Raw genomic sequence first — 27774 nt, forward strand, 5'->3', positions numbered from 1 at the left:
TGAGAACGAATGACCACTGACCATGGCTTTCGACTTAGACCTAATTGAATTGTTCTAATAAACAGGGTTAGTCTAGGAATAGATAATCGTTTGTTAGTGATAATAAGTTAACGTTCGGTAAAACCTTCAAGAATTATTAGACCACCTAAGGAATTAGGGGCTGTAGTTTAAGAAGAGGGTCCTAACTCAAGGGATTGATTAGGGCTATTTTGTTAATCATCGTAAATTAGAAGAGGATTCATAACAAATAGGTGCAGTAGACCAATTAGGGGAACTTAGAGGATTCGACGGATCTGATCTCATCTCTCCCATATTTTCTTAACAAATCTTTATTTTCTGATTCTTGATTTAATTAAAATCAAATCAAATCTACTGCCTAGTGGCAAAACAAAATAAATTTTATACATTCTACTTTTATAACGTAATTGAATTATTGAAGTTAAAAACAGTCCTCGTGGGATCGATATTTTTACTACTTCGATAGTATTTGGTGCACTTGCCAAACATCTATCACTAATCATAAACATCTTCATATATTATCAATTACTAATCTTAACATCATCATATAACATCAAATAATAGTCTCCAACAATCATCACATAGCATCAATATTAATCACAAACGTCACCACATTTCATCAAACATTATTTATAAGCATCAACACCTAATATCAAATATAATCATAAGCATCATCATGTAATTTCACATAATTATTATTATCAAAACATAGCATTACCAAAAACAACTTCATAATCCAATTCGTAATCAACTTCATATATCAACAAAATTATCACTCACTCATAAATCATTCGTCTTCATTCATCATAGCACTTCATTAATAATTTATCAACTTGACATCTTAACAACTTGACAACTTGACATCTCAACATCTTAACAACTTCGACTCGACTATGCAACTTGTACTTCTCAAATCATCTTAAATCATCTTAGACATCTTCATTATGCATGTGGTACCACCAGGGCATTAAGCCCTCTTCTCTAAGGTCATAAAGGACCTGTCGGGCATTAAGCCCCCATCTCTAAGGTCATAAAGGATCTGTCGGGCATTGAGCCCCCATCTCTAAGGTCATAAATGACCTGTCGGGCATTGAGCCCCCATCTCTGACTATGCAACGACACAACTATAATGCAACGACATAACTTTTGTACAATTTAGACAACTTCATGAACATCTATGACATCCTAACATCTTGACAACATAACATCTTAACAATTTGATGACTTCATAACGACTCGACGACTTAACAACTCTCATCATCTTAACGTCATAACATCTTGACATCTTAGCATCTTGACAACATATGGATCACATAAATAATTCATGTCATATCATAATATAACAATATCAAATGATAATAAACAACATCTTAAAACATCATATTCATCAATCATAAACAACTTCATATAACATTGTATTTAAACATCGACAATAATTCACTATGTATCTTTGTAAAAACATAATAAATTATCCACAACATATTTTCATGTCAAACCAAAGCTACTGGAAAGATATCACAAATATCAACAACTTTCATGTTTACAACAAAGATCAATTCAAAACAGAAACATATGAACAAAACGCAATAACATGAAACAGAGAATGCTGTCACCGTACAATTTTGCTAAGACCTCCCTGTAATATTTTCATCATAACTCAAAGACCAACCATCATTTTCACGTCAAACCAAAGCCACTAGAAAGCTAACAAAATTATCTAAAACTTTCATGTTTATGCCTAAGACCAATTCTATACTGATGAATACCAGTTTTCATTTTAAATTCAGAAAAGTTGTGCTGAAAGTCCATAAAAATTCACGGTGACCTACGTGCAGTAATTTGACCATAACTCAAGTTCTATAAATCCTTTTGACGTGAGACCAACGGCATTAGAAAGCTAACATTCATACCTACAACTTTCGTGTTTATACCTAAGACCAATTCCGCACCGATCAATCCCAGTTTTAATATCAAAATTCGGGCAGAATGCAGATTTTCTTCAAGTTTCACATAATCTCATGGTGCTAACCTCAAAACAACTTCCAATAATCATCCTATGGATTATCTAAGGTTTGTACACAATTTCTACATCAATTCAACAAGTTTTCATCATCTAATCATAAAATGTTTCTCAAAACCCTAATTCTCAAATTCTCACAAACTCTCATCAACTTGTTAGATGTAATCTAATGATTTAACAACTTAATATTAATGCAAGATAGTATCACCCTCACCTTAGATTAATTCCTGAATCAGCAGCATCGTTCTTCTTTTCTAAGACATTATTCTCTTCTCTTGACTTTTCTCTTCTCTTCTCTTCTTTCTTGTTCTCCTCTTTTCCAAAAAGCGGTTTTGGGTAAACTCTTTCCAACCTAAGCTTCTCTATTTATAATACTAAAATATTCTTTCCAAATCTATTTAGGCCCAACAACTTATTCTTCTTTCTATTCTAACCCCCAAATCCACTCACACTAATAATCCTCATATTCTAATAAATAATATTTCTCTACTAAATATATAATAATACACCAAATAACAAATATATATCTATAACAACTAACAAATATATTATGCTAGTAAATAACAACATATAACATAACAAAATATCACTCAACAAAATATATTAACTAAATTATAAAAAGACATCTAATCTCAACAAATCATATATCCCTAATATACATCATATAAATATATAAATATATTCTAAAACTAATTAAAATAATTAAATAAAAAGGAGGCGTTACATCACACACATTTCATTTTGTCATTGCCAGCATATAATAGTTGTATCTAAAATAGGCAGCAGAATAAAGCAAGAGTAAGACATAGTCAGGTAGATAAAATAACAAAATCAAATCCCAAAAATTTCCTTCTTTATTTGTTGCATGTGTCATTGTATGTATTGTAAAGAATCTCACACTGAAATGTAAGAATTATATTAAAACAATTGCATCCGTCTTACGTTTGGTTCATGTGAAACACCATACCTAGCTAATTTTAGTTCTTTTATCCCTCCCTTATCACAGTAGCTACATCTTAACTTTGAAAATTTTCAATACCTCTTCTCCAAACAAATTACAATCTAATATTTGCTATCAAATATTTTATCAGTTTACACTTTTCCAAACTTGCAAAAGCTCATAACGATCAATACATGTCCCAAAATCATGCTAATTCTTAGCAACACCAGTCAATTGCAATCAAAAACTATTAAGAGGACCCTGCTTACAGATTCAGTTAGACATAGGACAATTGATTGTATTATCAAAGTACCTTAGTGAGAATACATTACCATACCATTGCCACTGAATGCCCCTTTAGCACAACTGTCGCTTGAACCTCTCAATATAACACATTGTGTGGCTGCTGTAGGAGAAACAATAATCAAAGAAGGGTATAGAGACTTGTGCTCTACTTAAACTTTTCATTAGGCTTCTCTAAAAATTTGAGCAATTAATTTCTGAAAAATAACAAAGAAATGACTAAGAAAGTTATACTTATTGAGTATTTTAATCGAAACAAACTAAAAAAGAACATTAAAACCTTTAAAATAAAATGCATTTGAGATATTTTTGAAATGTGTTGTTCTCTTAAGATTTAAATCACAGAGTTAAACAAATTTACATAACATTGCTTTTCAAGTTTCAGGAATCAATTTAGCAGCCACATTTGAAACAATATATCTAGTAGACCAAGCAAAAGCAAAATTAAAGATAAAAGAAGAATAAGAAGCTATCTAAAGAAAACACAACCGAATGCAAAAATCACCAAAATAATGTAAAAAAAAAAAAAGAAGAGATAAAAATCAATTGAAAGCAAAATAGATCTACACACATCAATATAGTATGTGTTTGGCACCACTTCTTTTGGCTCAAAACGTGGGTTACTTTATATAAACGCTGTTTTGCTCTTTTCCATAGCGTTTGGCTGAATGAAAAGCAATTTTGTGAAAAGCGGTTTCTGTCCCCAAAACTCAGTTTTCCTGAAGCTCAGATTCATAGCTTCTGCGGCAACTCAAACGTGGTTTGAGATTTGTTTTTTGCTGACAAATGTATTTTCCCTATTTACCCATGCTTCTCAAGCTACAATTCTTTTCCCTTCAATTTTCAATTTTTTTATTCTCTGGAACACTCTCTACTTATTTTTCCAGATCTGGTGAAAAACGAAAATGGGTGAGGAAGAACAAGGAAATCATTCAATCTCCATGAAAGCTTCAACCAACACAAGAATGAAAAATTAGAAATTTTAGGGAAGAGACTAGGGAATTAGAGTGGTAAAAGAATATTGAAAGATGAGAAACCGTTAAAGAAGAATATTGAAAGATTTAGAAGGAGATTGAAATGGAAGTAATGGAATCAACCATAGAAGGCTCTGGAGAAATGGAAGTGAGGCTATGACATATGAGAGCCACCAGCCACGTGATTTTTTTTAACAAGAGAGGCACACTTATTGGATTATTTTTAGTTTTTTTACTATTGGGTTGGGTCAATGTTTTTTATGTTAACTGGAGTATTTCTTTTTTAAAGGATTTGTTAATAGGGGTGTGATTTTTTTACATATACTGCATTTTTGTTTTGTATGAACATATAATGTATCTCTTTTAGTTGCAATTTTTTTACGCTTATGTTTCTATTAGAAATCACCCGATTGATAAAAAATTATTAAAAATAACTTTTATATATTAATATTATTTTAAAATGAATTTTTGAAGTAGTAAAATCAATTTATAATAAGTTGAAATAATTATCTAATGAGAATGAGATATTTACTTTTAAATATAATTAAAAGGGTAGTTTGGTCATTACACACTTAAAATCAATTTTGATTCATACTATCCAAACAACATCAACTCATAAGAATCACTTTTAAAAAGTGTATCCAAACATAAATCAATTCACATCCAACTCACTTTTAACCAAAATCAATTCTCTCAAACTCAATTCTATCAAAATCAATTCTCACCACCGCTATACCAAACACACACATAGATATTTTATGTCCTAAACAAACAATCCAATTCGAGTCCACACCTGACATTCTCTATTTCTACCAATCAATTCACCAGAAGTCGAATTCGACGAAATCCCAACATCAATTTTCCTGCACAAAACCTTCAAAATCCTCGTCCTAAACGGCCTCCACGAACGAAATGAAGATTCAGCCACAAAACCTTCCATGATTGCATTACAGAGCTACAGGCACATTCAAAACCATCCCGATAAAATTCTGAAGTGCAATCCCTAGCCTCTAGTCGCATCAAATTCAGTCCATAAAATTTACATAACATAACAATTAAGATCACAAAAGGAACACATGCAAGCTTGCTAGAGTGAAAGAAGATAATGGAGGCAGGGTAGAGAGGTATCCAGAATTCAAAACTATGGTAAATAAATTGATATAGTCATCGAAGAAATGCTATACTATTAAAAGCAAGGTTTAGTTTCCAAACAATCCAAAGACTACTTCATACAGAACAATAAAGCAATAAAATTAGATTAAACAATAAATACAAATATAAAAACATGTATTAATCAGTAAATTAATACTATCACAAAATGAAATATTGAAGCATTTCATGAAACACATTTATTGAAGCAGCCTATAATATAGTCATGTCTTGGACATATAGGCACATATAAGAATGAGTAGGGAAAGCATGACTGCAAGAAAATGTTGGTTGGATTACAATAGTATCAGGTAGCATTATGTGTGCATTCTAAACAATTAGGCTTGAACCGCAGTCTAATATCTATTTTTCGAGAGAACCTTCAAAGATATTAACTCAAAGAAATCATCGTTTTCCTGTATAAGATGTAACAAAAGCCAAATTACTACCTCAATAATAATAATTTAATAATATTAAAAATAAAAAGGAGCATATATTGGTAGCCCCTAATATGGTCCTCATTTTTAAGGGTCTATCAATGGTCCCCTCTAATTAACCTTCAACAACCGGTTCAAAGAAAATATTGTTTCACCGTTTCACACAACAAAATATAGTTTATGAGTGATTACTTTTATGTCCTTTTTCTTCTCTATCTGTAATCATTTTCATCCCCTTTCTTTGTATATGGCAACAACATTCCTTTCTTCTTCTGTCTCTTCTTCACCTTCCCCTGGGTATAGCCGCATGTTACTTGCTGCAACCCATCATTTTTTGGATCCGGTTCAGTGATATACGGGTCTGAATTAAGTTAAAATCATTCATAAGGAGACACATAAGTTATGTGTTGAAATTGAAATTAGAGATCCAACACAAAAGAACTTGTGTCTAGTGATCCAACACAAAAGAACTTATGTGTCTAGTGATATAAAATCATTCAAAAGAACTAATTTGTTTTGCAAATTTTCTGGATTGAATTAGGATTTGCTTTTGTCAATGGATCTGGAAACATCATTGTAGAATGTCCAGTATCATGTTGTTAACCCTTTTTGGTCTGTTCCTTGTTTCATTTACTTTGAGAGGCTTAACAACTGAGAATCAATTTTTCAATACAAATTTCCTATGTAGAATGAGGTGAATAAAATTGTTGTTGTGAGAAGAAAGGAAAACAAGATTGTGAATATTTAATATAATTGAATAAAAGATGATCGATCTAAAAATTAAGATGAAAACAATAGCTTTGTAGTCTTTGTGAAGGAGCAAGGAGAGTTTACCAGTTTGGAAAGAGTGTTATGAAGAAGCACAACAAGTTGGATTTGGAGATTTTTGTGTGTTTTATCGTTGTTGTCAGATTAATCTATTTTGTTGAGGATGGTGCAGTAGAAAGGAGCTGAGTTATTTACAAGAAAACAATAACACAAACCAAAAAAAGGAAGTGACCGGCTATAATGGGTAATTTAAAGAGGTCCACCAGTGGTCCCTTAAAATTGAGGACCATATTAGGGGCTGCCGCATATATTAATACCAAAATTATAGTCCCAAGGCATCCAATGTTCTGGGCAGCACATGCATTAGTTGAGGAAGAATGAACAAACCATGTATCTACATTTCAAAAATTAAATTAATATTAACAAAAAACACAAAAAATTAAGTCCAGGAGTCAAAGTCTAAATCATACATACATATAATATATCAATGAGTAAGAAATTAATTAAGAAATTAGAAAGAGAATGGTTGGAACATACTTGGGCTCTTGGGTTTCAAGAATGGTTGTAAGAGCGTGAAGCGATTTCTCGAGATTGAGATTGTTTAGCGCCTGAACAGCAGCATCGATGTGAGGTTTAGATGCGGAGGATGATTTGAGTGAACGGACGATGTTGGAAGGAAGGAAGAAAAACACAGTGAAGACTCAAGCAATGTTTAAGGTTTAAGTTATCGGAGTGAGAATCCACATGAAGACTGAATGAATTTGGAGAGAATAAGAGAAAAGAGTAAAGAGGGAGATTTAACCTGGTGTGAAGAGAGAAACAGAGAAATCAACCAAGATCTCGACGGAGGAGGCAAGGGCGAGCAGAGAAAGGGAGATGCCATGGGAGGGGAGGGAGAGCAGAGGATTGTAGAGATGAAAACAATAACAATGGCTCTCTCATCGTTTCAATGCATTGAAATTGAGCGGTGTGTATTTGTCATTGGAAACTGAATAAAATAAATGCATTGTAACTTTCAAAAACAACTAATTTCAAAGAAGGTTTATCAGTCGTTGATTTCAATTGACATTGAAATCAACGGTCAGCATTGTTTTGGAGCCAAAACCATCCGGATTAGGGTTGGCACAAATTGTTAACATTGTTATTCATATTAGAAATAAGTATGATAACAAAGTATAAAGTCATTTTCAGGGAGAACTTTGGCAACGACATTCATCAAAGCGTTGTCCCTATCGGTGACAACCACGTTAGGCATGTTGAGTTTTGAGGTCAATAGACCAACCAACATCTCAAGTGCATAAGTAAATGTATCCTCTTGTTCAGAGGAATGAAAGGAAAAAACAATAGAATACGTCATTTTGGTAGAGGTGACACCAACAATCTCAAATAACGGTATTCGGCAGGTATCAGTTTTGTAAGTGGAGTCCATGACCAAAACGGTCGAAAAAGGGTTAAGCATATTAACTGACTCCAGATGAGCAAAAAGAATGTGTCTTCAAAAGTGGTTTCCTCACTATGCTCTTGTGAAATAGACATATTTATGCTCCTCCAACTTTGAAATCAAGTAGTTCATCTCCGTCATGTCACCTCTTATCCCTTTGCACCATTTACTTCACGCATTGTACACTTGCTTGATGGTCGTCACACTTTCTTTGTGTTTTCCTTCAAATCCGCGATAATATTTCTAGGCACCACCAAGCTCTTTGTCATGTCGATAATTATTTTCTTCTCCCCCTCTTTTAGTCTACCCGCAAGAAGGTGGCCAACTAACTTTGGCGTCAACTCATGGTTGTGAATTCCACAAAGCATTGCAATCCACCAATCTTTTGTATCCTTTTCAAAGAAACCACACAACCTAAACGGACATTCACATTTCCTTGAGCCCTAGACTTCAAGTATTAGTTTATTGCTCGTCTTAGGTGGTTTGTATTCACCACTCCTTTCACATTGCATCGTCAAGAATGACCTTTTTAAACTAGATTTATCTATAGATATAGTAAGTCTAGCCCTTGCCACTTGTCGACGAACCCAACCAAGTAAATCATCCCGCTTTTGCCATCTTTCGTATGTTATAAAAAATGAGCCGGTGTCTACTTCAATACCGCGAACCTTGCCAACACCGGTAGGTACCGGTTTACGTTTTTCTTCAATATGAGCAATGTGAGCTTGAAAGAGAATTTTGATTTTCAACTTCACATTTACGGTTGGTTTGCCATCGCCAAAAGCTTCGATTATTGTCGGTTTCGGTTCAACGTCATCATCCGCCATATTTTCAACCATAACACTATGTCTATTGAATAACAAAATAACAAGGAAAAAATAAATAACTTGTGCAACAAGCTAACAAAGAAAAAAAGTGGCGCAAAATTTCAAAAACATAACACTACTCTTGCGAGACTTAAGCCATGATGGGCATTACTCATGCGTGACTTAAGCCACACTGACTTAACACCTGCATGAATTAACTCACGTTAGCCCTTGCGAGAGTTAACTCACGTTCAACCTTCTTCCCAAAACTGACAAACCAAGCCCAAAAACCAGCAAAAACAAATGAGTTTAGATGATACATTACCTGATATTTGATGCTTGATGAATGTGGGAACTTGCTTCCTGACGATTTGCAATGATTTGGAATGAAGATTTTGTCCCAAAAAATAGCATTTTTTGGATTTTTTGAGGTAGAGGGAAAGAAAATGGTGCTTGGAGTATGGACTGATGGGTTTTGTACAAAAACAGTAAACTCAGCGTGAGTTAACTCACGCAGCGTGGAAGTGAGCGTTTTTTGTTATGAGAAAATCAATTTTCGCGAGTATATTCATTTGATAGAGATGTTGCAATATGTAGAGGTTGAGGTTTAAATTATAAATTTCAACCTTTCTTATGATGTAAATATCTAGTCATGAGTAATGCTAGAAACAAATTATTTTGAACACTCTTTCTAATACTCACTCTGTTATTGGTTTAAATCATTGTGTTTATACACTTTGAAAATTGAACCCACACAAAGTGGTGGGACATACATTGATTTTATCCGATAAAAGAGGGAATGTTAGAGAGAGTGTTAAAAAATGAATGTTGATAGCATTCCTCCTCTAATCATTAGTTTACTTGAGGATGGTACTATTGCCTCTGTCAAGACAGATGGTACTATTGCCTTGGACACTTGTGTCACAAACCGAGGAGCAGATTTTTTAACCCAATTCTTTACCTGGTTGCTGCAATTACTTTCAACATCATGGAATCTATCCCAAATCATAAATCCTCCACACTTACGGGTATGACAAGTTTTGTCAATGTGAGGTAGAACATTAGAAATGAGATCATTTGATGGTATAAAGATGTTGGTAATCCCCAAAAAACATAATATGTAGCTAAAGATGTCCAAGCATCCCATGATTGAAAGAGCAATGTAGCATCAGCATTTGCTTGATCATATTGACATGAAGGGTTATTGTAGAATTGAACAAATATATAATTAAACAAGCCAGTTTTGATAGTTGTGTCAAGGTAATAATCTGGCATAATACATTTGGGTGTAGCAGTCAAGTAAAAGTACATGTAACTGTAATTGTTAGTCAGTGTTTATGAGTAAAAAAATGGACCGAAAGTTATATTTTCACCCATGATATATGAAGGTGAGAAAAACACAAGAAGAGGGGTTGCATTGTGTTTTGGAAAATTCTTCGTTTCTCCTACAAACTGAACACACTGGTCAGAAGCTAAGTGAGACAGCTTCTGAAGTGATAATCAGAATCTAAATGCAGCGGAATAAAACAGAGAGAGAAGAAGAACGACACAAAGCAATTATACTGGTTCCTTCCACAATCAGGAAGTAGTCCAGTCCCCTTGCACTTCCAAGGAGATTTCACTAGAATGTAATATCTGATTACAAATGCTCAAACACACAGTAAGAGACTTCCTTAGCTCAAGCACAACTGCAAGAGACTTACTATGCTCAAGAACACAATCAAGAGACTTCCTTGCTCAAGCACAACTGCAAGAGACTTCTAACTAAACAAAATTACACATAAAATTGTTTAAGGTTGAACACTTGACATACAATCAGAGGTGCTCACAATACAAATCAGATACAGACTCTAAGACTTAAGAATTTCTAAGATATGACTTTGAGACACAGAAATTTTAAGTCAATGCAGAACAATTTCAGCAGCGATTTGGCACTTGTAAAAATGTTGAGAGTCTTTCGTTCAGCATTACCAACTCTCAAAGTCTTCACTCCTTTATATAGAGGTGTGAAAGAGACGTTGTGAAATTACCAGCACATCAAAAGAGTCGTTGTTGAAGCTTGATCTTTCACCAATGATCTTTTGCCTGATTTGGTTATTGTCCTATGAAGAAGCAATTTGAAATCCATTCCTAATCCAAAGGAACATCTTTGCAGGCGAAGCCGTATTCTGGAGTTGTTTTCTTGTCTTGTAGCGTGGACACAAAATAGAGTAGTGGAGAAGGTGGTTGTACAGTTCGTACAATAGTACAATGACAACACTTTCATCCAAATTGCAAGCACATGCCTTCAAACACCTTTGAAATGACCGTTGCAAAGTTCCACTAATCTTCTGCTGTCCTTTGAAGAATTTTGATCCATGAAACAACTCTTGAATCCTTGGATTTTGCAAATCCAGTTGATCTTCAGCTTCTGGTGAAATGGCTTCTGATGAGGCAGCTTCTGATAATGACGTGGTGCTTTAAGACCTCTAGTCTTCAGGAGCACTAACCTTTAGGAGCACTTGACTTCAGGAGCGCTTTTCTCTCTTCAGAAGCAGATTAACTTCAGGAGCGCTTTTGTCTTCAAGAACGCCTAAGCTTCAAGTTTGTTGATTTCTTTTGCTCTTTATTTGCTCATTCATAACCAATTGATGACGTAAAGATTTAACTATGGTCATGTACACTTGAACAAATATTAGCTAGTCCAATTTACAATTTTTAATACCTTGTTATCATCAAAACTCTTTAAGGTTCATTGTTAAACACATTTTGTTCCAACAATCTCCCCCTTTTTGATGATGACAAACAATAATATTTAAAATTGATCAATTGTTGTTAATCTAATTAACGAGTTGACTTGTGGGGTTCTGAGGTTTGTAAGCTCTAACTCCCCCTTAGTCTGATAGCCTTTAAGGCGAGGTTTGTAAGCTCCCCCTAAGTTCTATCCAGGTTAATTAAATTCATTTTGCGCACAATAATATCAGAGCTTAAATAAAATTGAAAGAATTAGATTAGAGATAAGAAGAATGGTTGAATTAATTTTATTTGAAATTTGATACTTCCCCTTTTTTATACTCCCCTTTTTAGGTAAAACACAAAGATAGAAATTTCTCAAGATTTTCAAACAATATTATCAGAGCATAAACTAAGTATACTTAAGATATAAACAAGTAATATTATTCGTAAGCGACAAGAGGACACAAAGTACAGAAGCACAAAATAAAGTTCAGAAGCATAAAGTAATCAGAAGTGAAAACTAAGTCAGAAGCAGAAATAAACAACATATATTTAGAAGCATAAAGAAACAATCAAGCTATAGGTGTGCAACTAAAGGTTTGGCTTGTTTTTATTCTCTAAAATCTTCTTCAGAATCTCTTGGGTTTCAGCATATTTCTGATTCATCTCTGACTTGTTCTTCTCTTCCCTGATTCTTGCTTGTTTCATATCAGCTTCCAACTTCATCATCTTCAGCTTCTACTCTTGTAGCTCTATTTCTAGCTCTCTATTCCTTTCCTTCAGCACCTTGTTTTCCTGAACTAGAGCCAGATCAGGTGCAGCATTCTTCAGATTAATCTTCGAAAGGAATGATAAGTCGAGATCCTTTGGGTGAATGTAGTTGGGAAGAAAATCTTCAGGTTCTCTTCCTCTGATGCTTAGTGGATTCTTCACCCAAGTTCCAAGGACCTCTGTGTCTTCAATATCCTCATCAATCCCATTAATCCAGTTTTCTAACTTTTGTTTGGCTTCCTCCTGAGCTTGTAGACATGAATCATGCAGAGTTGAAATCAGATTGATGACTCTCTCCTTAATCCTCCTCCATTGCTTCTGATAGCTGATCTTGTGACTCAAGTCACTTCTTCCTTCAATCAGCCTGAGAACTTCAGAAGTAATGTCTTCCCACACACCTTGCAATACATGAGAGTCCATGAATATGGTGGGTGGTGAAGGTTGTTTGGATGGTTTTGGAGGGGCTATGGGTACAATGGCTTGGGTAGTTGGTGATTGACCATTTGTGGTTAGAGGTTGGCTGGTTGAGGGTTGATCAGCAAAATTGTCAATAATCATATCAGAGGTATGATCATGTTGATCATCCTCAGAATCAGTATCCATATCACACACACCATTGTAGTGGGTGACCTTGACAATTTGTACGGGTAAAGGAGTTGTGGAAGAAGGGGTTGTCTCAGGAACATGATGTTCAGGAGCAGCAGTTTCAGGTTCAGGTTCAGTTGTTGTTTGTTCAAGAACAGTGGATTCAGGAACTGGTTGTTCAGGAACAATGTGTTCAGGAACGGTCTGTTTTGGAATGGTTTGTTGTTGTGGTGATGGAGTCTTTTCTGGTTCAGGTTGTTGTTGATGGGGGCTTTCTGAAATGACTTTTTTAGAAGCAGATGCTTCAGAAGCCATTTCAGAGGCTTTCCCCGAGTTAACGTAGAGACAAGATTTGGGTAATTCACCTAAGTAATGGCTTTCTAGGTGATCTAAGAGTGAAGTGTCTTCAGGTGGGATAGAAGATGTGGTACAAAGTGTGTGTGAGACTTGAGATACCTGAGATAACGTTGCTGAGTTATCAGCAGCTTCTGAAGTAGGCTTTGGTATTTCAGATTCTGAAGCATCAACTTTCTTCGTAGACATCTGTGCAGTTACATTTGTAATCTGCCTTACTTCAGCCATCTTCTCCGCAAGAAAGCCTTCATCCTCATCCAGTCCAGCTTCTTTGAGTTTGTCATCCCTATCCTGAATGATTTTGGCTTGCTTTTCCTTCTGTTTTTCTAGCATCTGGTTAGCATAGTCAGATGCTGCTTTAGCTTCATCAGAAGTAACTTCAACCATTGGAGTGAAGATAGGTGCAGCAGCCTTCTTCTTCTTCTTGGGCTCATTTTTTTCCTCTTTTTTCTTTTCAGGAACTCCATCTTCTTGCTCCTGAGTGATTACTAGGTTGGTCAGAACCTCCTCCTCTTTGAAAGAAATAATCAATGCAGAATTTCACCAACATTCTATTGTGAATTTCCATTTCTGAAGTCTTGGATTTTGGATTTCCATCCAGAAGCAAGTTGCAGTAGCTCTTCAGTAGGATATCATCCTTCTTTACTATCTCTTGAAACCTTCCTTCAGCATCCACTCTGCATGTTTTCGCAATAACCTCCTCAGTGATGGTTACAGGAATACCCATCACTTCAGACCTTATTTCTAAGCTACTGAATGAAGTAGGACTCTTTTCCATCTTTGTCTTTCCCTTCTTTGATACAGCTTGCAATTTTACCTTTGCATCTTCTCCTTCGTCGACTTCAGCCCTTACCCAGAAGTCTTTAACCAGGTTCACGTACGTCAGCCCATTCAACATCTTGAAGTACTCTGACAGCTTCTGAGCTCCTACCAACATTTCCATGTCTACTTCATAATTTTTGAGTGAAACGAAGTCCACTGGTGATTCTATCTGAACGATTAAAGATTTCAGAGGAATAGACATTGTTCTCTGTTTGCAAACGGACCCAGATCCGGGTGCTCTTTGTTGTATACTTGAAGTTGATTCTGGAACGCTTGATCTCGAGGTTGCCATTGAAGAAGATTTAGGATTCTAGGGTTTTTTCGCTTACTTCGCAAGAGGTTTGAAAGCAAATGTGTTTGTTGTGAAGTGAGTAGTGTGTGAATTAACAAAGTGTTAAAGGTAAAACGATTGCAATTCAAAAGAGACAAACAAACATAACATTAATGACAAATTAGGGGCGCGTGAAAGTACTTTTCAAAGCTATTAAATCATCATTGCCCTTTTAAGTTATACACCAATACAGATAAGCCACGTCAGAAGTTTTCAGAGTAACTGCCAAGTTAGTGGGCCAGTGTTACTACAAAAAGTAACTTCCAGCGTTTCCACCAACTCAACTATTCAGAAGCATAAAATCCAGCTTCTGGACTTCAGATGCTGACGTCATCATCAGAAGCGCATTTTCCTCAGAACCTCAATAAAGAGCTTCTGATGGACAACAACTTCTGAACTGACTTCAGAACCTAAAATCCTATTCAGGAGCAAGCAAGCTTTAATCAGACACGTAGTGCATGTTCAAATTTTTCTTATAAAATCAAACCTTTCAACAGTTAAAGGCTTAGTAAATATATCAGCCCATTGATTCTCAATATCAATGAATTGTATATCTAAAATTCCTTTTTGAACATAGTCTCTGATAAAATGGTGTTTGATTTCAATATGCTTAGCTCTTGAATGCAAAATTGGATTTTTAGACAAACAAATAGCAGCAGTATTATCACAATAAATGGGAATACTGTTAGCAATTATCTGATAGTCTTCCAACTGATGTTTCATCCAAAGTAGTTGTGTACAACAACTTGCAGCTAAAATTTATTATGCTTCTGCTGTAGACATAGCAATAGTTATTTGTATTTTGCTAGCCCAGGATATAAGATTATCACCCAGAAATTGACAATTGCCACTGGTTGACTATCTTTCAATCCTATCACCAGCATAATCAGCATCACAGAATCCAATTAGCTTATAATCTAAGGATTTCCTACAAAGGTGTCCAAGATTAGTTGTTCCTTTCAAATACCTGAAGATTCTCTTGACAGCAGTCATATGAGATTCTCTAGGATCTGATTGGAATCTTGCACACAAGCATACACTGAATAAAATATCTGGCCTAGATGCAGTGAGGTATAACAAAGAACCAATCATACCTCTGTACAGCTTCTGATCTACTTTAGCTCCTTCATCTTCTTTGCTTAAGGTGCACGTAGGGTGCATTGGAGTGTTCATCACTTTACAATCTTCAAGCTTGAACTTCTTCAGAAGCTCCTTTGTATACTTTGATTGATGAACATAAACTCCTTCTTTGCATTGATTGATTTTGTTTTATCTTGGTTTTCGGGTGTCAAACATTGATTACGTTTGAACCTTTCTAACCGGTGATATCTTATTTTTTCTTGGGAAGGGAAAAAGTAAGCAAAACCCTTGAGAATCGAGGTCCGGGAGTTGTTTTCGCTACGGGAAGGTGTTAGGCACCCATAACGACTATAGTAACCTATAGGAACCGTCTTTAATTTCTACGCGCGCGCTTTACTTTTAAATGCTATTTGAAAATGTTATTTACACCTAAAATTTGCTAAGTGAAGAATTGGAGGGAGAAGAATGTTTTTGGATTTTTATTTTAGTTGAATTGAAGGAATTTTGTTCCTTGCCTACGTACCCGTTTAAGGGATCAAATCCACCGTAGTTCTCTCTCAAAAATGTTTTTGTTTTTGTTGGTTGATTTTAAGTTTGAAAATGGATTTTGAAGAATAGAAAGAGGCCTCAAGGGCATGAGATTAGGAAATAGTGAGGTTGGATTAGTGAATTGCAAAATATGGTCAAAGTAGGATTAGAGTTCATTGAAATTTGATTTAAGAAAATGGAAAAGAAAATACAATGGGATGTTGGATCCCAAGGTTTATTTGGAAAAGCTTTGAGTGAAGTTGTTCACATTTGTTTGGAAAATTGGTTTTTTCTAAGTATGAGTCCTAGGCATTCATCTAAACATACAATCCTAAACATACATCTAAACATGCATATTCTAGCTATAGTGGTGTGTGTGCATGTGTCGGTGCTTGTGTCGGTGTACATCATTAGAGTCCATTGTCCTTTACATCATACCCTAGATACATTCTATGGCCTCTTTGCCAAGAAATTTAAATTGCATAAAAGTAAAAGTACAAGAAATCCTAAGTGTTTACATTCTAAATTTGGTATGAAATATAAATTGCAAGAAAGTTAAACTAGAATATGAAATGAGATGAGCTTATGGGATACATGAAACAAGAAAAAAAAAAGGGTTAGTAGCACATGACAATATCAAGAAGTAAAATCAAGTAAAAATTACTATAACAAACGCAAAGAAATTACCACAAAAAAACATAGCAAAAATGATGCAAAATAGAGCTAAAATCCTACTACAAAATGCAAGGTTCACATGACTTATAATCCTCACATTTTAACACATTTTGAAGACATGAACTCAGATTGTAAAATGGGGATCAAAGGGATGTGATAGACCATGCATTTTAATAGTGAATTTAAGCATATTTTACATTATTTATTCACAAACGAATCTTGCAAAGCAAGCAACTAGGCACAAGACACACATTCAACGAAAGACATACTCACAGTAGCAAAAATCCTCACAACATCACATATCATGAATTACTAGCATCTATCAAGAAATGGAATTGAAACTAGGCAAGAAAACCACAAGTTTTTAACATAAAATCTTACAATTAAAGCAAGAAAAAAATCCACACTATTTTCTATCAATTTTCCAACACAACTACTATCATAAAAGAGTCACAAAAAAATAAAGAAACACACAGGAATTTTTATAGAATTTTTCAAGAGGTTTTCAATCAAGCAGGGGTGTAAACAGCAAGAAATTGCAAGAAACTCAGGGAAAAGGGGGGGTGCGCGTAGCATTCTGGAAAAAATAAGCAAATAACGTTGGGCCTATGAGTTGGAGCGGGTATGGGCATGGGGCGGTTTGTTAATTGAACCGGTTAGAACCTCTTCTTCTCCATTTTCACAGAACGCCATTTCCTCTTCTTCTCAATCGCTTTCAAACTTCTTTTTCTTATACACAACAATTGATCATACAAACCAAAACATACACATGATTAACACTGAACACGAAGCTAAACAACGACAAACCTGAAGAACAATCAGCACCAAACTGAAACTCAGCTCCACCGATTTCCTTCTTCTTCGTTTGATTCGATTCAGTTCCGACTTTGATTAAATCCGCTTCTGGAAAATCCTTACCGAAACAATGCAGTTCTTTCGTTCTTCGCTGATTCTTTTAGAAGCTTCGTAGCCTCTTCTTTCTCCCTAGCAGCATCATCACGCAACCGGCCGAATCCGTCGCGCTTCCGTATGGCTTCTTGAGCAAGTACCTTTAATCGGTTGAAGGAGGTACGTAACTCCGTTTTGGCTTTCTCAGCGGCGATGCGCGTTTGCTTTTTCTGATCAAGCTCGGCGAAAATCTCACGGAATCTTTCGACGGAGACTTCTTCCTATGAAGGTGAATTTGATGTGATCGGAATTGGACGAGGTGAATTCAATTTTCAGTGTTTGATTTGGTTTGGGGTGTGTAGAATCTGATTGGAATATGGTGATGATGGATTTGTTGTGGATTGAAGGTTGGTGATGAAGATTGAAGGTGGTTATGGTGGTTGAAGTGATGAATGTGGTTGTTTATGGTGGTTGAAGTGATGAATGTGGTGGAGGAAGAGTTAGTTAGGGTGGTTGAAAAGTTAGTTAGTGGTGGTTTTTGTGGTGGTGAGAATTAGTTATGGTGGAGAGAGAATGGGAGGGAAAAATTGAGAGAAAGAGTTTTTGTGATTTTTTGTGAAAAATGATTGAAGTAATTAGTTGTAAAAAAATGATTAGTTATGGACCTTGACCAACTTTGACCTATTTATAGGTGATGTGGAAATGCTTGGACCAATGGGAGTGAGACATGTGGCACTTGACTTGTAACAAACCTTGACTTTGACTTAAAAAGGGATTAAAATGCAAATAACAAAAGTACAAGGACCAAAATGGAAATTAAAACTAAAATTGAATTGAAAAAAGTAAATTGAAAATTAACGTAAAGCGAGACGATTAAAAACAACGAAGCAGACAGGAGTTTTTATGTGAAATGACCAAAACGCCCCTAGGGACTTAAAACGACTAAAAATGACTCAAATGCAATTTTAAAATGATTTTTTAACAAGGGATTAAAGCAAGAGTTTATACAAGCGAATTAAAAGACTCAGAGACAATTTTTAGGGTTTTAAACAGGGTTTTAACACATGAAAAGACTAAAATGCCCCTAGGGGCAAAACTGACTCAAAAAATGACTTCAAATGCAATTTTTGAAATGGATTTTGACATAGAATGAAATAGAAACTTATTCAAACTACCTGAGAGAACTTAAACAAATTTTTAAAAGATTGAAAGAAATTTTGACATAGGAAATGACTAAAATGCCCTTACATGTGAATTTTGCAAATAAAATTGAAATAAAGTGCAGAGAAAGATACAATTGATCAGATATGGTTCAAATGTCTTGAAATGCAAGGGAGGAAAGATTGACTAGTATTTTTAGGTCCAAAATTAGGGTATAACAGCTGCCCCTATTTAAGTTTCTTTGTCCGGAGAGTCAAGAGACGAAGTCTTAGAGTTGACGGGACGAAGATACTTAAATATTAACATTTGCACTGTTTTTGGACGTAAAAATACGCTTTCAGATTTTCAAAATTATGAATGCTATGCAATATTTGATTATGAATGCAAGACGAACGACTGGAGTCTATGGAACCTGTCATGTCACCAGGGATTCAGATAGACATTGGCAGGGTAGACAAACCAGGGATAGAAAGTAAGGTACAAGCTGTTCTTTGGGTCGAACTAGTCACTTGACCAAGAAATACAAAAACAAGAGATAGGTGCAAGCTGTTCTTGGGATTGAACTTGGCACTTGACCGGAAACATAGACACATAGGCAGACACGAGCTGTTCTTTGGATCGAACTTGACACTTGGTTGAAAACACAAACAGATAGGCAGACACAAACTGTTCTTTGGGTTGAACTGGCCGTTTGGCTGGAGACATAGACAAAAGGGTTGATACAAGCTGTTTCTTTGGATCGAACTTGCTTGTGGGATTATCACCACATCATGTGGGAGAGTGCAGACTGTTCTCTTAGATCGAACTTGTCGTTTGACCGATAACAAAGCATAAGCTGGGTACAAACTGTTCTTCAGATTGAACTTGCCGTTTGACCAATAACAAAGCATAAGCTGGGTACAAACTGTTCTATCGAACTTGCCGTTTGACCAATAACAAAGCATAAGCTGGGTACAAACTGTTCTATCGAACTTGCCGTTTGTCCGGAAGCATAGGTATATAAGCAGGTACAAGTGGTTCTTTTTTGGATCGAACCTGGCACTTGACCAGTAACAAGATACAAATTGAGAGTCTGGTTTAACAAGATACCAATTGAGGGTAAATTGTCATTGACTTAATTTGAAAGTAGACATGACCATTTTGGCTGGCCCAAGAGTAAATTGAGAGTAAATTGACATTGATTCGAGTTGAAAATTGACATTGAAAGTTGAGATTGAAAGTTGAGATTGAACAGAGACATAGACATAGACATTGGAAATTGGAATTGGATTGAGACATAGATATTGACATTGGATTGGAGAGTTGCAATTGACATTGAAATTGGATTGAAATTGGATTGAAAATTGACATTGACATTGGATATTGACATTGACATTGAAATTGGAATTGAAATTGGAAATTGACATTGGAATTGGAAATTGGCATTGGAATTGGAAATGAAATTGGAGATTGACATTGACATTGTCATTGGATGTCAACATTGGAATTGTCATTGAATGTTGACATTGACATTGTTATTGAAGTTGAGATTGCTTTGAATTTGACAGTTGAAATTGAAATTGAGATTGGAAAGTTGAGATTGCATCGAATTTGACAATTGAAATTGAGTTGAATTTGACAGTTTGACATTGAAATTGAGATTGGAATTGACATTGGAGATGGGAAATTGCTTCGAATTTGACAGTTGAAATTGAATTGAATTTGACAGTTGGAATTGAGTTTGACAGTTGAAACTTGGATTGAATTCGGCCGTTGAGAGTTGGATATGCAACATGTATGCATGGTATAGTAAGATTATTGGGTGTATGAGCACATAAAATGCATGATTATGCATGTATGAATGCTTGAAATGCATAATTGATTGGCAGTTTGACAGGGAAATTTCACAAAGGCAGACTAAACATTGGAAGATTGGGCACGTAATGGCTCGTGCTGCAACATATTCATGGGGGAAAAACCTCTTTGGAGAGACCGTCGTTGGGAGACGTATCAAAACCATGGCTGAGGGCAATACAACTTGTAGAAGAGGGACCTTTGGAAAGTCCTTGGATACAGGTCGCCGCTGCTAGGCGTGTCAGTGCTGGGTAAACATTGGATGTTCGCATCTGCGGTCAATGCTTTTTTAGTATTCTTTTCATCTTTCATTTTCAAAACCCCACTTTTTCCTGAACCGCCCTTTCGGGTTTTCGATTCACCGGGGAATAAGATTCTTTTCATTGCCCCATTTTTGCCTGAATTGCCTTCATAGGTTGTCAATCAGCGGGGTGCTCATTTTTGCCTAAGCCGCCCTTTCGGGTTTTCAGCTTAGCGAGCTTTTTATTTGCATTTTTCATTTTTTCTTTTATTTTCATTCTGTTTTTTAATTCTTGCCATTGACCACAGATCATCCTGGGGAGTAACCTGCTTGTAACATGTATTGAAATAGACATTGCCATTCATTCATGCATGCATGTTTCATTGAAATGTACCCTATTGCTCAGGTTTGCTTTCAAAATAGACAGAAAAAGATTTTCAATTTTCAAAAGATGTTTGTTTCAGTCATTAACATTATCGAATAGAAAGAAAATGTTTTGTATATAGCATTGAAGGTAGAAAGAAAAATAGAGTTTCAAACAACAGAAAGGCTCAAATTGATGTAGAAGAGTGAAAGTCAGCCAAGGGCACGACTCCACGGATTTACAAAGCTTGGAAAATGGTAATTTTATTGGTTGGTGATACATTGAACACGATGACCGCTATATTTCATAAAAATTTTGAATTCACAAGTACAGAAGTCTCTGATGAAGACGACCATTGACAGTTGCAGATGCCCCAAGGGGTGATGGTGATTTGCCAGATATAGTTACTTGTCTTTTATTATCAACCTCATTTTTGCATGAACCGCCCTTCCGGGTTTTCGGCTCATCGAGGCGCTCATTCTTGCCTGAGTTGCGTACAATCTCAGCGAGCTCTTTCATATTCATTTTTTTTGTCCCTAACTTTTGCCTGGATCGCCCTTTCGGGTTTTCGATCCACCGGGAAGCGCATTTTTGCCTAGGCCGCCCTTTCGGGTTTTCGACCTACCACGCTGTTCTTTTCTTTCTAGACAAAGTATTTCTTGATTATATCGGCATTAACAGGATTTGGGAGTTCAACACCATCCATGTGTGTAAGAATCAAAGCACCCCCAGAGAAAGCCTTCTTGACAACGTAAGGACCTTCATAATTAGGCGTCCACTTGCCCCTTGGGTCGGGTTGCTGACTTATCCTTCTTTTCAATACAAGTTCGCCTTCCTTGAATTCTCGAGGTCGGACTTTCTTGTCAAAAGCATTCTTCATTTGCACTTGATACAACTGTCCATGAGTCATAGCATTCATACGTTTCTCTTCAATCAGGTTCAATTGGTCATACCGACTTTGACACCATTCAGCCTCAGTTAACTTTGCTTCCATGATTACTCGAAGAGATGGAATCTCCACTTCCAGAGGGAGAACTGCTTCCATACCATACACCAAAGAGAAGGGAGTTACCCCGGTTGAACTGCGCACTGTAGTACGGTAACCATGCAAGGCAAAAGGTAGCATTTCATGCCAGTCTTTGTAAGTAGTGACCATCTTCTGAACAATCTTCTTGATGTTCTTGTTAGCGGCCTCAACTGCACCATTCATCTGAGGTCTATAAGGAGAAGAGTTGTGATGTTCAATTTTGAATTCTTCACATAGAGCTTGCACCATGCTATTGTTCAGATTGGAACCATTGTCAGTGATGATCTTGTTGGGAACACCATATCGACAGATGATGTTATTCTTGATAAACTTGACAACCACTTGCTTGGTCACATTTGCATAGGAAGCAGCTTCAACCCACTTGGTGAAATAATCAATTGCCACTAGGATGAAACGATGTCCATTGGAAGCCTTTGGTTCAATTCTTCCGATCATGTCAATGCCCCACATAGAGAAAGGCCATGGGGAAGAGATAACATTGAGGGCATGTGGAGGCACATGAATCTTGTCAGCATAGACTTGACATTTGTGGCATCTTTTGGCATGTCTGTTGCAGTCACGCTCCATAGTTATCCAGTAATAGCCGGCTCTTAACAGTTTTCTTGACATGGCGTGACCCGAAGCATGGGTCCCAAAGGTACCATCATGTACATCATGCATCAACTTCTCAGCTTCTTGTTTGTCAACACATCTCAACAAGACCATGTCATAGTTCCTCTTGTATAGGATTTCTCCGTCCAGAAGGAATTTGCTAGCCCATCGTCTCAGAGTCTTTTTATCCCTGTTGGAAGCACCAGGTGGATATTCACGATTTTGCAAGAATTGTTTGATGTTGTAGTACCAAGGCTTTTTGTCATTCACATCTTCATTAGCTTGATCTGGCATATTTTCGATAGTAAACACGTGAGCGGGTCTATCAAGACGCTGCACTTTGATTACAGGCACATCATTCCAATGGTTCACCCGAAACATGGAAGACAGAGTAGCAAGAGCGTCAGCCATCTGGTTTTCATCCCGAGGGATGTGGTGCAGCTCAACCTTGGTAAAGTATGTCAACAGACGTCTTGCATAGTCACGGTAAGGGATCAGCTTCTCATGATGAGTCTCCCATTCACCCTTTATCTGATTAATAACAAGTGCAGAATCTCCATAGATGTCAAGGTGCTTAATCCTCAGGTCGAGGGCTTCTTCAATGCCCAAGATGCATGCTTCATATTCAGCTATGTTGTTTGTGCATTCGAAAGTTATTCGGGCAGTGAAAGGAATGTGGTGCCCCTGTGGAGTTACAATGATGGCTCCTATTCCTTTACCATAAGCATTAACAGCACCATCAAACACCAACCCCCACTTGCTATTGGGATCTGGCCCTTCATTGATCAGTGGCTCTTCACAGTCTTTTGCTTTCAGATACATAATCTCTTCATCAGGGAAATCAAACTTAATCGGCTGGTAATCATCAAGAGGTTGGCAAGCAAGATGCTCAGCAAGGACACTTCCTTTGATTGCTTTCTGAGCTTTGTATACAATGTCATATTCAGACAACAACATCTGCCAACGTGCGATCTTTCCAGTAACAGCAGGCTTTTCAAAGATGTACTTGATTGGATCCATTCGGGATATCAACCAAGTTGTATGATTCACCATATAATGACGCAGGCGTTTGGCAGCCCAGGCTAAAGCACAACAAGTCTTTTCAAGCATCGTATACCAAGTCTCGCAGTCGGTGAACTTCTTGCTCAGATAGTAGATAGCATGCTCTTTCTTACCAGTCTCATCTTGTTGACCGAGAACACAACCCACTGAATCGTCTAACACTGACAGATACATAATCAAAGGCCTCCCTTCCACTGGCGGGACAAGGATAGGTGGTTCCAACAGGTATTCTTTGATGCTATCGAAAGCTTCCTGACATTCATCATTCCATACAACAGGCTGATTCTTTCTGAGCAATTTGAAAATGGGACCACAAGTAGTAGTCATGTGAGATATGAATCTTGAAATATAATTCAGACGTCCGAGGAACCCTCTGACTTGCTTCTCAGTTTGAGGGGCCGGCATCTCTCTGATGGCTCGGACTTTGTCAGGATCAACTTCAATGCCTCTCTGGCTGACAATGAAGCCTAGCAACTTTCCGGATCGTACACCGAATGTGCACTTGTTAGGATTCAACCGCAGCTTGTACTTTCTCAGTCTTTCAAACATCTTTTTCAAATACACAACATGCTGCTCTTCATCACTTGACTTCACAATCATGTCATCAACATATACTTCAATCTCTTTGTGAATCATATCATGGAACAGAGTGGTCATACCTCTTTGATAGGTAGCACCAGCATTTATCAAGCCAAACGGCATCACTTTATAACAGAACGTTCCCCACGGGGTGATGAAGGACGTCTTTTCTCTATCTTCAGGAGACATTCGTATTTGATTATAACCAGAGAAACCATCCATAAAGGAGAACACCTTGGATTGAGCAGTACTGTCAACAAGCACATCAATATGAGGCAATGGGAAGTTATCTTTTGGACTGGCTTTGTTCAGATCTCTGTAATCAACACACATTCGAACTTTCCCATCTTTCTTTGGTACTGGTACGATGTTGGCAATCCACTCAGGGTATTCAGCTGTCATGAGGAAACCTGCATCAATTTGCTTTTGTACTTCAGCCTTGATCTTAAGAGCCATGTCTGGACAAGACCTTCTCAATTTCTGTCTGACAGGAGGACATTCAGGTCTTGTCGGTATCCGATGTTCCACAATCTTGGGATCTAGTCCCGGCATATCTTCATAGGACCATGCAAAGACATCTGGATAATCATGGAGAAGCTGAATGATCTTCTTTTTCACTTCTGGCTCTAGTGCAGCACCGATCTTGATCTCTCGCTTGTTCTCTTCAGTACCCAGGTTGATGAGTTCAATCTCTTCCTGGTGAGGCTGAATGGCTCTTCTTTCTTGCTCAAGCAGTCGAGTGATCTCATACGGTATCTCTTCATAATCATCATCCCCATCTTCAGCTTCATATACAGGGAATTCAAAATTTGGAGGAACCATAGGGTCACTGTGTTCAACGGGTTTATTGTGGTTCAATCTGCATAATATGATTGGGATGATTTTAGAAAAAGTTTTTCATGCAGATTTTTGAAATTAATAAGAAAAATACAGATGTTTTGGTTTTCTCTGGCATTACCATTATTTCCAAGAAAAAAGGCACTAAAAAGTAAAAAACAAAGAGTCGTGAGAAAAACGACAACTTTTATTGATAACGGCAATGCCGAAACAAACATGCCCTTACAATGATATCACTTTCGTCTTGGGCAGAGCGAAAGGATTGTTATTTTGAAAACAAAAAACATGAGCAACAAAACACATTACATGGAAGCATGCATGACTAAAGGAACATCAATGGCTTCCCAATTTCTCACAGTGCCTCCTGGTATAACAAATGCAGGCACGTAACCACCTTCAGCAGCATCTTCAGTAATAGCATTGATGAACCCAGCACTGTAGAAGGTTCCCTTTGAAACAGCAGATGTCGGGGAGGATCCAAGGCCCTCTTTACGCTTGTTTTCCAAGATCTGAATCACTTTGCCCCAGCCAGCAGCTTGCCCTTCTTGAACAGCCTTCTGGGCATCCTTCAATGAAGCCATGCTAGCACCAGCCCTCCGGGGTTCTGCACCCTCAACAGTCAAGCCAATCACACATACATCACTGGCAATCAAATGCTTGTCATCCATCAAGCTCTGGATATCACCTTGCACCACACAACAGCCCATAGAATTCTGAAGACGTCCTGAACAGGAAGCATGATCATGTTTGAACAGAGAAGCCTGGCAAAGCTTGACATGTAATGGCACCAAGGGAGTAACAACATTGCGGACATCCAACATGGGATCCTCTTGAGGAACGAGGACTCTTTCAAAAGCCTCAATCATGTTGACAGCAGCATGGTTTGGAAGCGGGTTGTCAAGAATATGAGGAGCACTATTCTCAAAAGTCAACCGTCCCTTTTCTATTAGGTCTTTCACAATATATTTCAGAGCAAGGCAACCCTCAACATCATGGCCCTGAGCCCCCTGATGGAATGCACATGTTAGATCCTGTCGGAACCTGGGAGGCAATGGATTAGGCGGAGGCTTGCCTGGTCTAGTGACACAGTGCCCCTTGGCCAGTAGAGTTGGGAGCAGCTCACCATACCGCATTGGTATTGGTGGAAAAGAAGGTTTGGGTCGGGGACCCTGTTGTTGCTGTCGTTGCTGTTGAGCAGGAGGCTGTTGTTGCACTTGCTGAGCGATGGCATTGACGGGCACTGGTGGTTGGCCCGGTGGCAGAGGATATTGCTGGTAGAATGGTGGGAAGAAAGGATGCTGAGAGTATTGCATGTAGTGATAGGGCAGAGGTATCTGTGTGGCAGCTGCAGATGGATTACCAGACACCATCCCTACATCAGATTCTTTCCTCTTGTGATGACCGTTACCGTACTTCTTTGGTGCACTGGTTGATGATTCACCTTTCTCGAGGACAATAATACCATCTCGGACAGCCTCCTCTAGTCGAGTGCCCATTGTAACCATATCAGAGAAGTTGTTTGGGGCAGAGACTATCATTCTCTCTTTGTATTCCTTCTTCAGAGTCTTCAGGAATGTTTGTGTTAACTCTTCCTCATCAAGTCGAGGAGAAACACGGGCAGCTGCCCCTCTCCACCTTTGAGCATATTCACGGAATGTTTCATCTGATTTCTGAGATAGGGCTTTGAGAGAGTCCCTGTTTGGCCTCAGACGGGTGTTGAACTCATATTGACCTTCGAAAGCAGCAGCGAGTTCCTCAAAGGTATGGATGTTATCCTTGCTTAGACTAGTGTACCAATCTGCTGCATCATCTGTCAAACTACTCTGGAAGCAGTGGATCATTAGGGCATCATTGTCGGCATAGTTAGCCATCTTTCGGACATACCGGATAACATGGTTGTGTGGGCAAGAAGTCCCATTGTACTTGTCAAATTCTGGCTCTTTGAATTTCTTAGGAACCTCAAATCGGGACACCAAGCATAGGTCACGAGCTTTAGCAGGAGCACCATTGTTTCCTCGGCTAGCCTTGACCTCACGGAGTTCTCCAGCCAACTCCCTTAACTGTCTCTTCATAGCTTCCATTGCGGGATCCTGTCCACGCGGAGTATCAACATCAATCACCTGTTGCACAGTGTGCACAATAGGGTCGGTAACAACAGTAGTCACTTGAGGCATAGCAGTAGACACAGGAATCTGTCCTTGACCAGCAAAACCAGAGACACCAGCGGCAGTATTAGGAGAGTAGTAAGCTGAGAGGCCATAAGGACGGCCGTTGGGCATAACAAAACGAGCATCAGTAGCCACAGTAGACAGTGGGATAGAGGGAATCACCTCAGCAATAACTGGAACAGAAGTGGCTGGTTGTTCCTGTACAGCCATCATAGCGGACATAGCGTCATGAGCCTTAGCCAAGTCTTCTTTCATAGCAGCCAATTCGGCACGGAGCTGAGCATT

The 27774-nt window shown here is 37.5% G+C and overlaps 2 protein-coding genes and 1 long non-coding RNA gene across 3 annotated transcripts; all 3 read right to left on the reverse strand.

The window, feature by feature from the left end:
* Positions 1 to 2932: 2932 nt before the first annotated feature.
* On the reverse strand, positions 2933 to 5886 carry LOC146945945 (uncharacterized). The gene is made up of 2 exons (XR_015026552.1): positions 5705 to 5886; positions 2933 to 3478 (listed from the first exon to the last, which is right to left on the reverse strand). It is a non-coding gene; the product is annotated as an uncharacterized LOC146945945 (long non-coding RNA).
* A 2607-nt stretch (positions 5887 to 8493) lies between these two features.
* Positions 8494 to 8877, reverse strand: LOC146945946 (uncharacterized). The gene has a single exon (XM_085748123.1). The coding sequence runs from the start codon at positions 8875 to 8877 to the stop codon at positions 8494 to 8496; it is 384 nt and encodes a 127-aa protein (XP_085604249.1).
* A 4858-nt stretch (positions 8878 to 13735) lies between these two features.
* Positions 13736 to 14395, reverse strand: LOC146945947 (uncharacterized). The gene is made up of 2 exons (XM_085748124.1): positions 14019 to 14395; positions 13736 to 13958 (listed from the first exon to the last, which is right to left on the reverse strand). The coding sequence occupies exons 1-2, from the start codon at positions 14393 to 14395 to the stop codon at positions 13736 to 13738; spliced, it is 600 nt and encodes a 199-aa protein (XP_085604250.1).
* Between the last annotated feature and the right edge of the window lie 13379 nt (positions 14396 to 27774).

The sequence above is a fragment of the Medicago sativa genome, chromosome 2, assembly GCF_051527215.1.
Source record: "Medicago sativa cultivar Bolivia chromosome 2, Bolivia_mono, whole genome shotgun sequence".
Classification (NCBI taxonomy): Eukaryota; Viridiplantae; Streptophyta; class Magnoliopsida; order Fabales; family Fabaceae; genus Medicago; species Medicago sativa.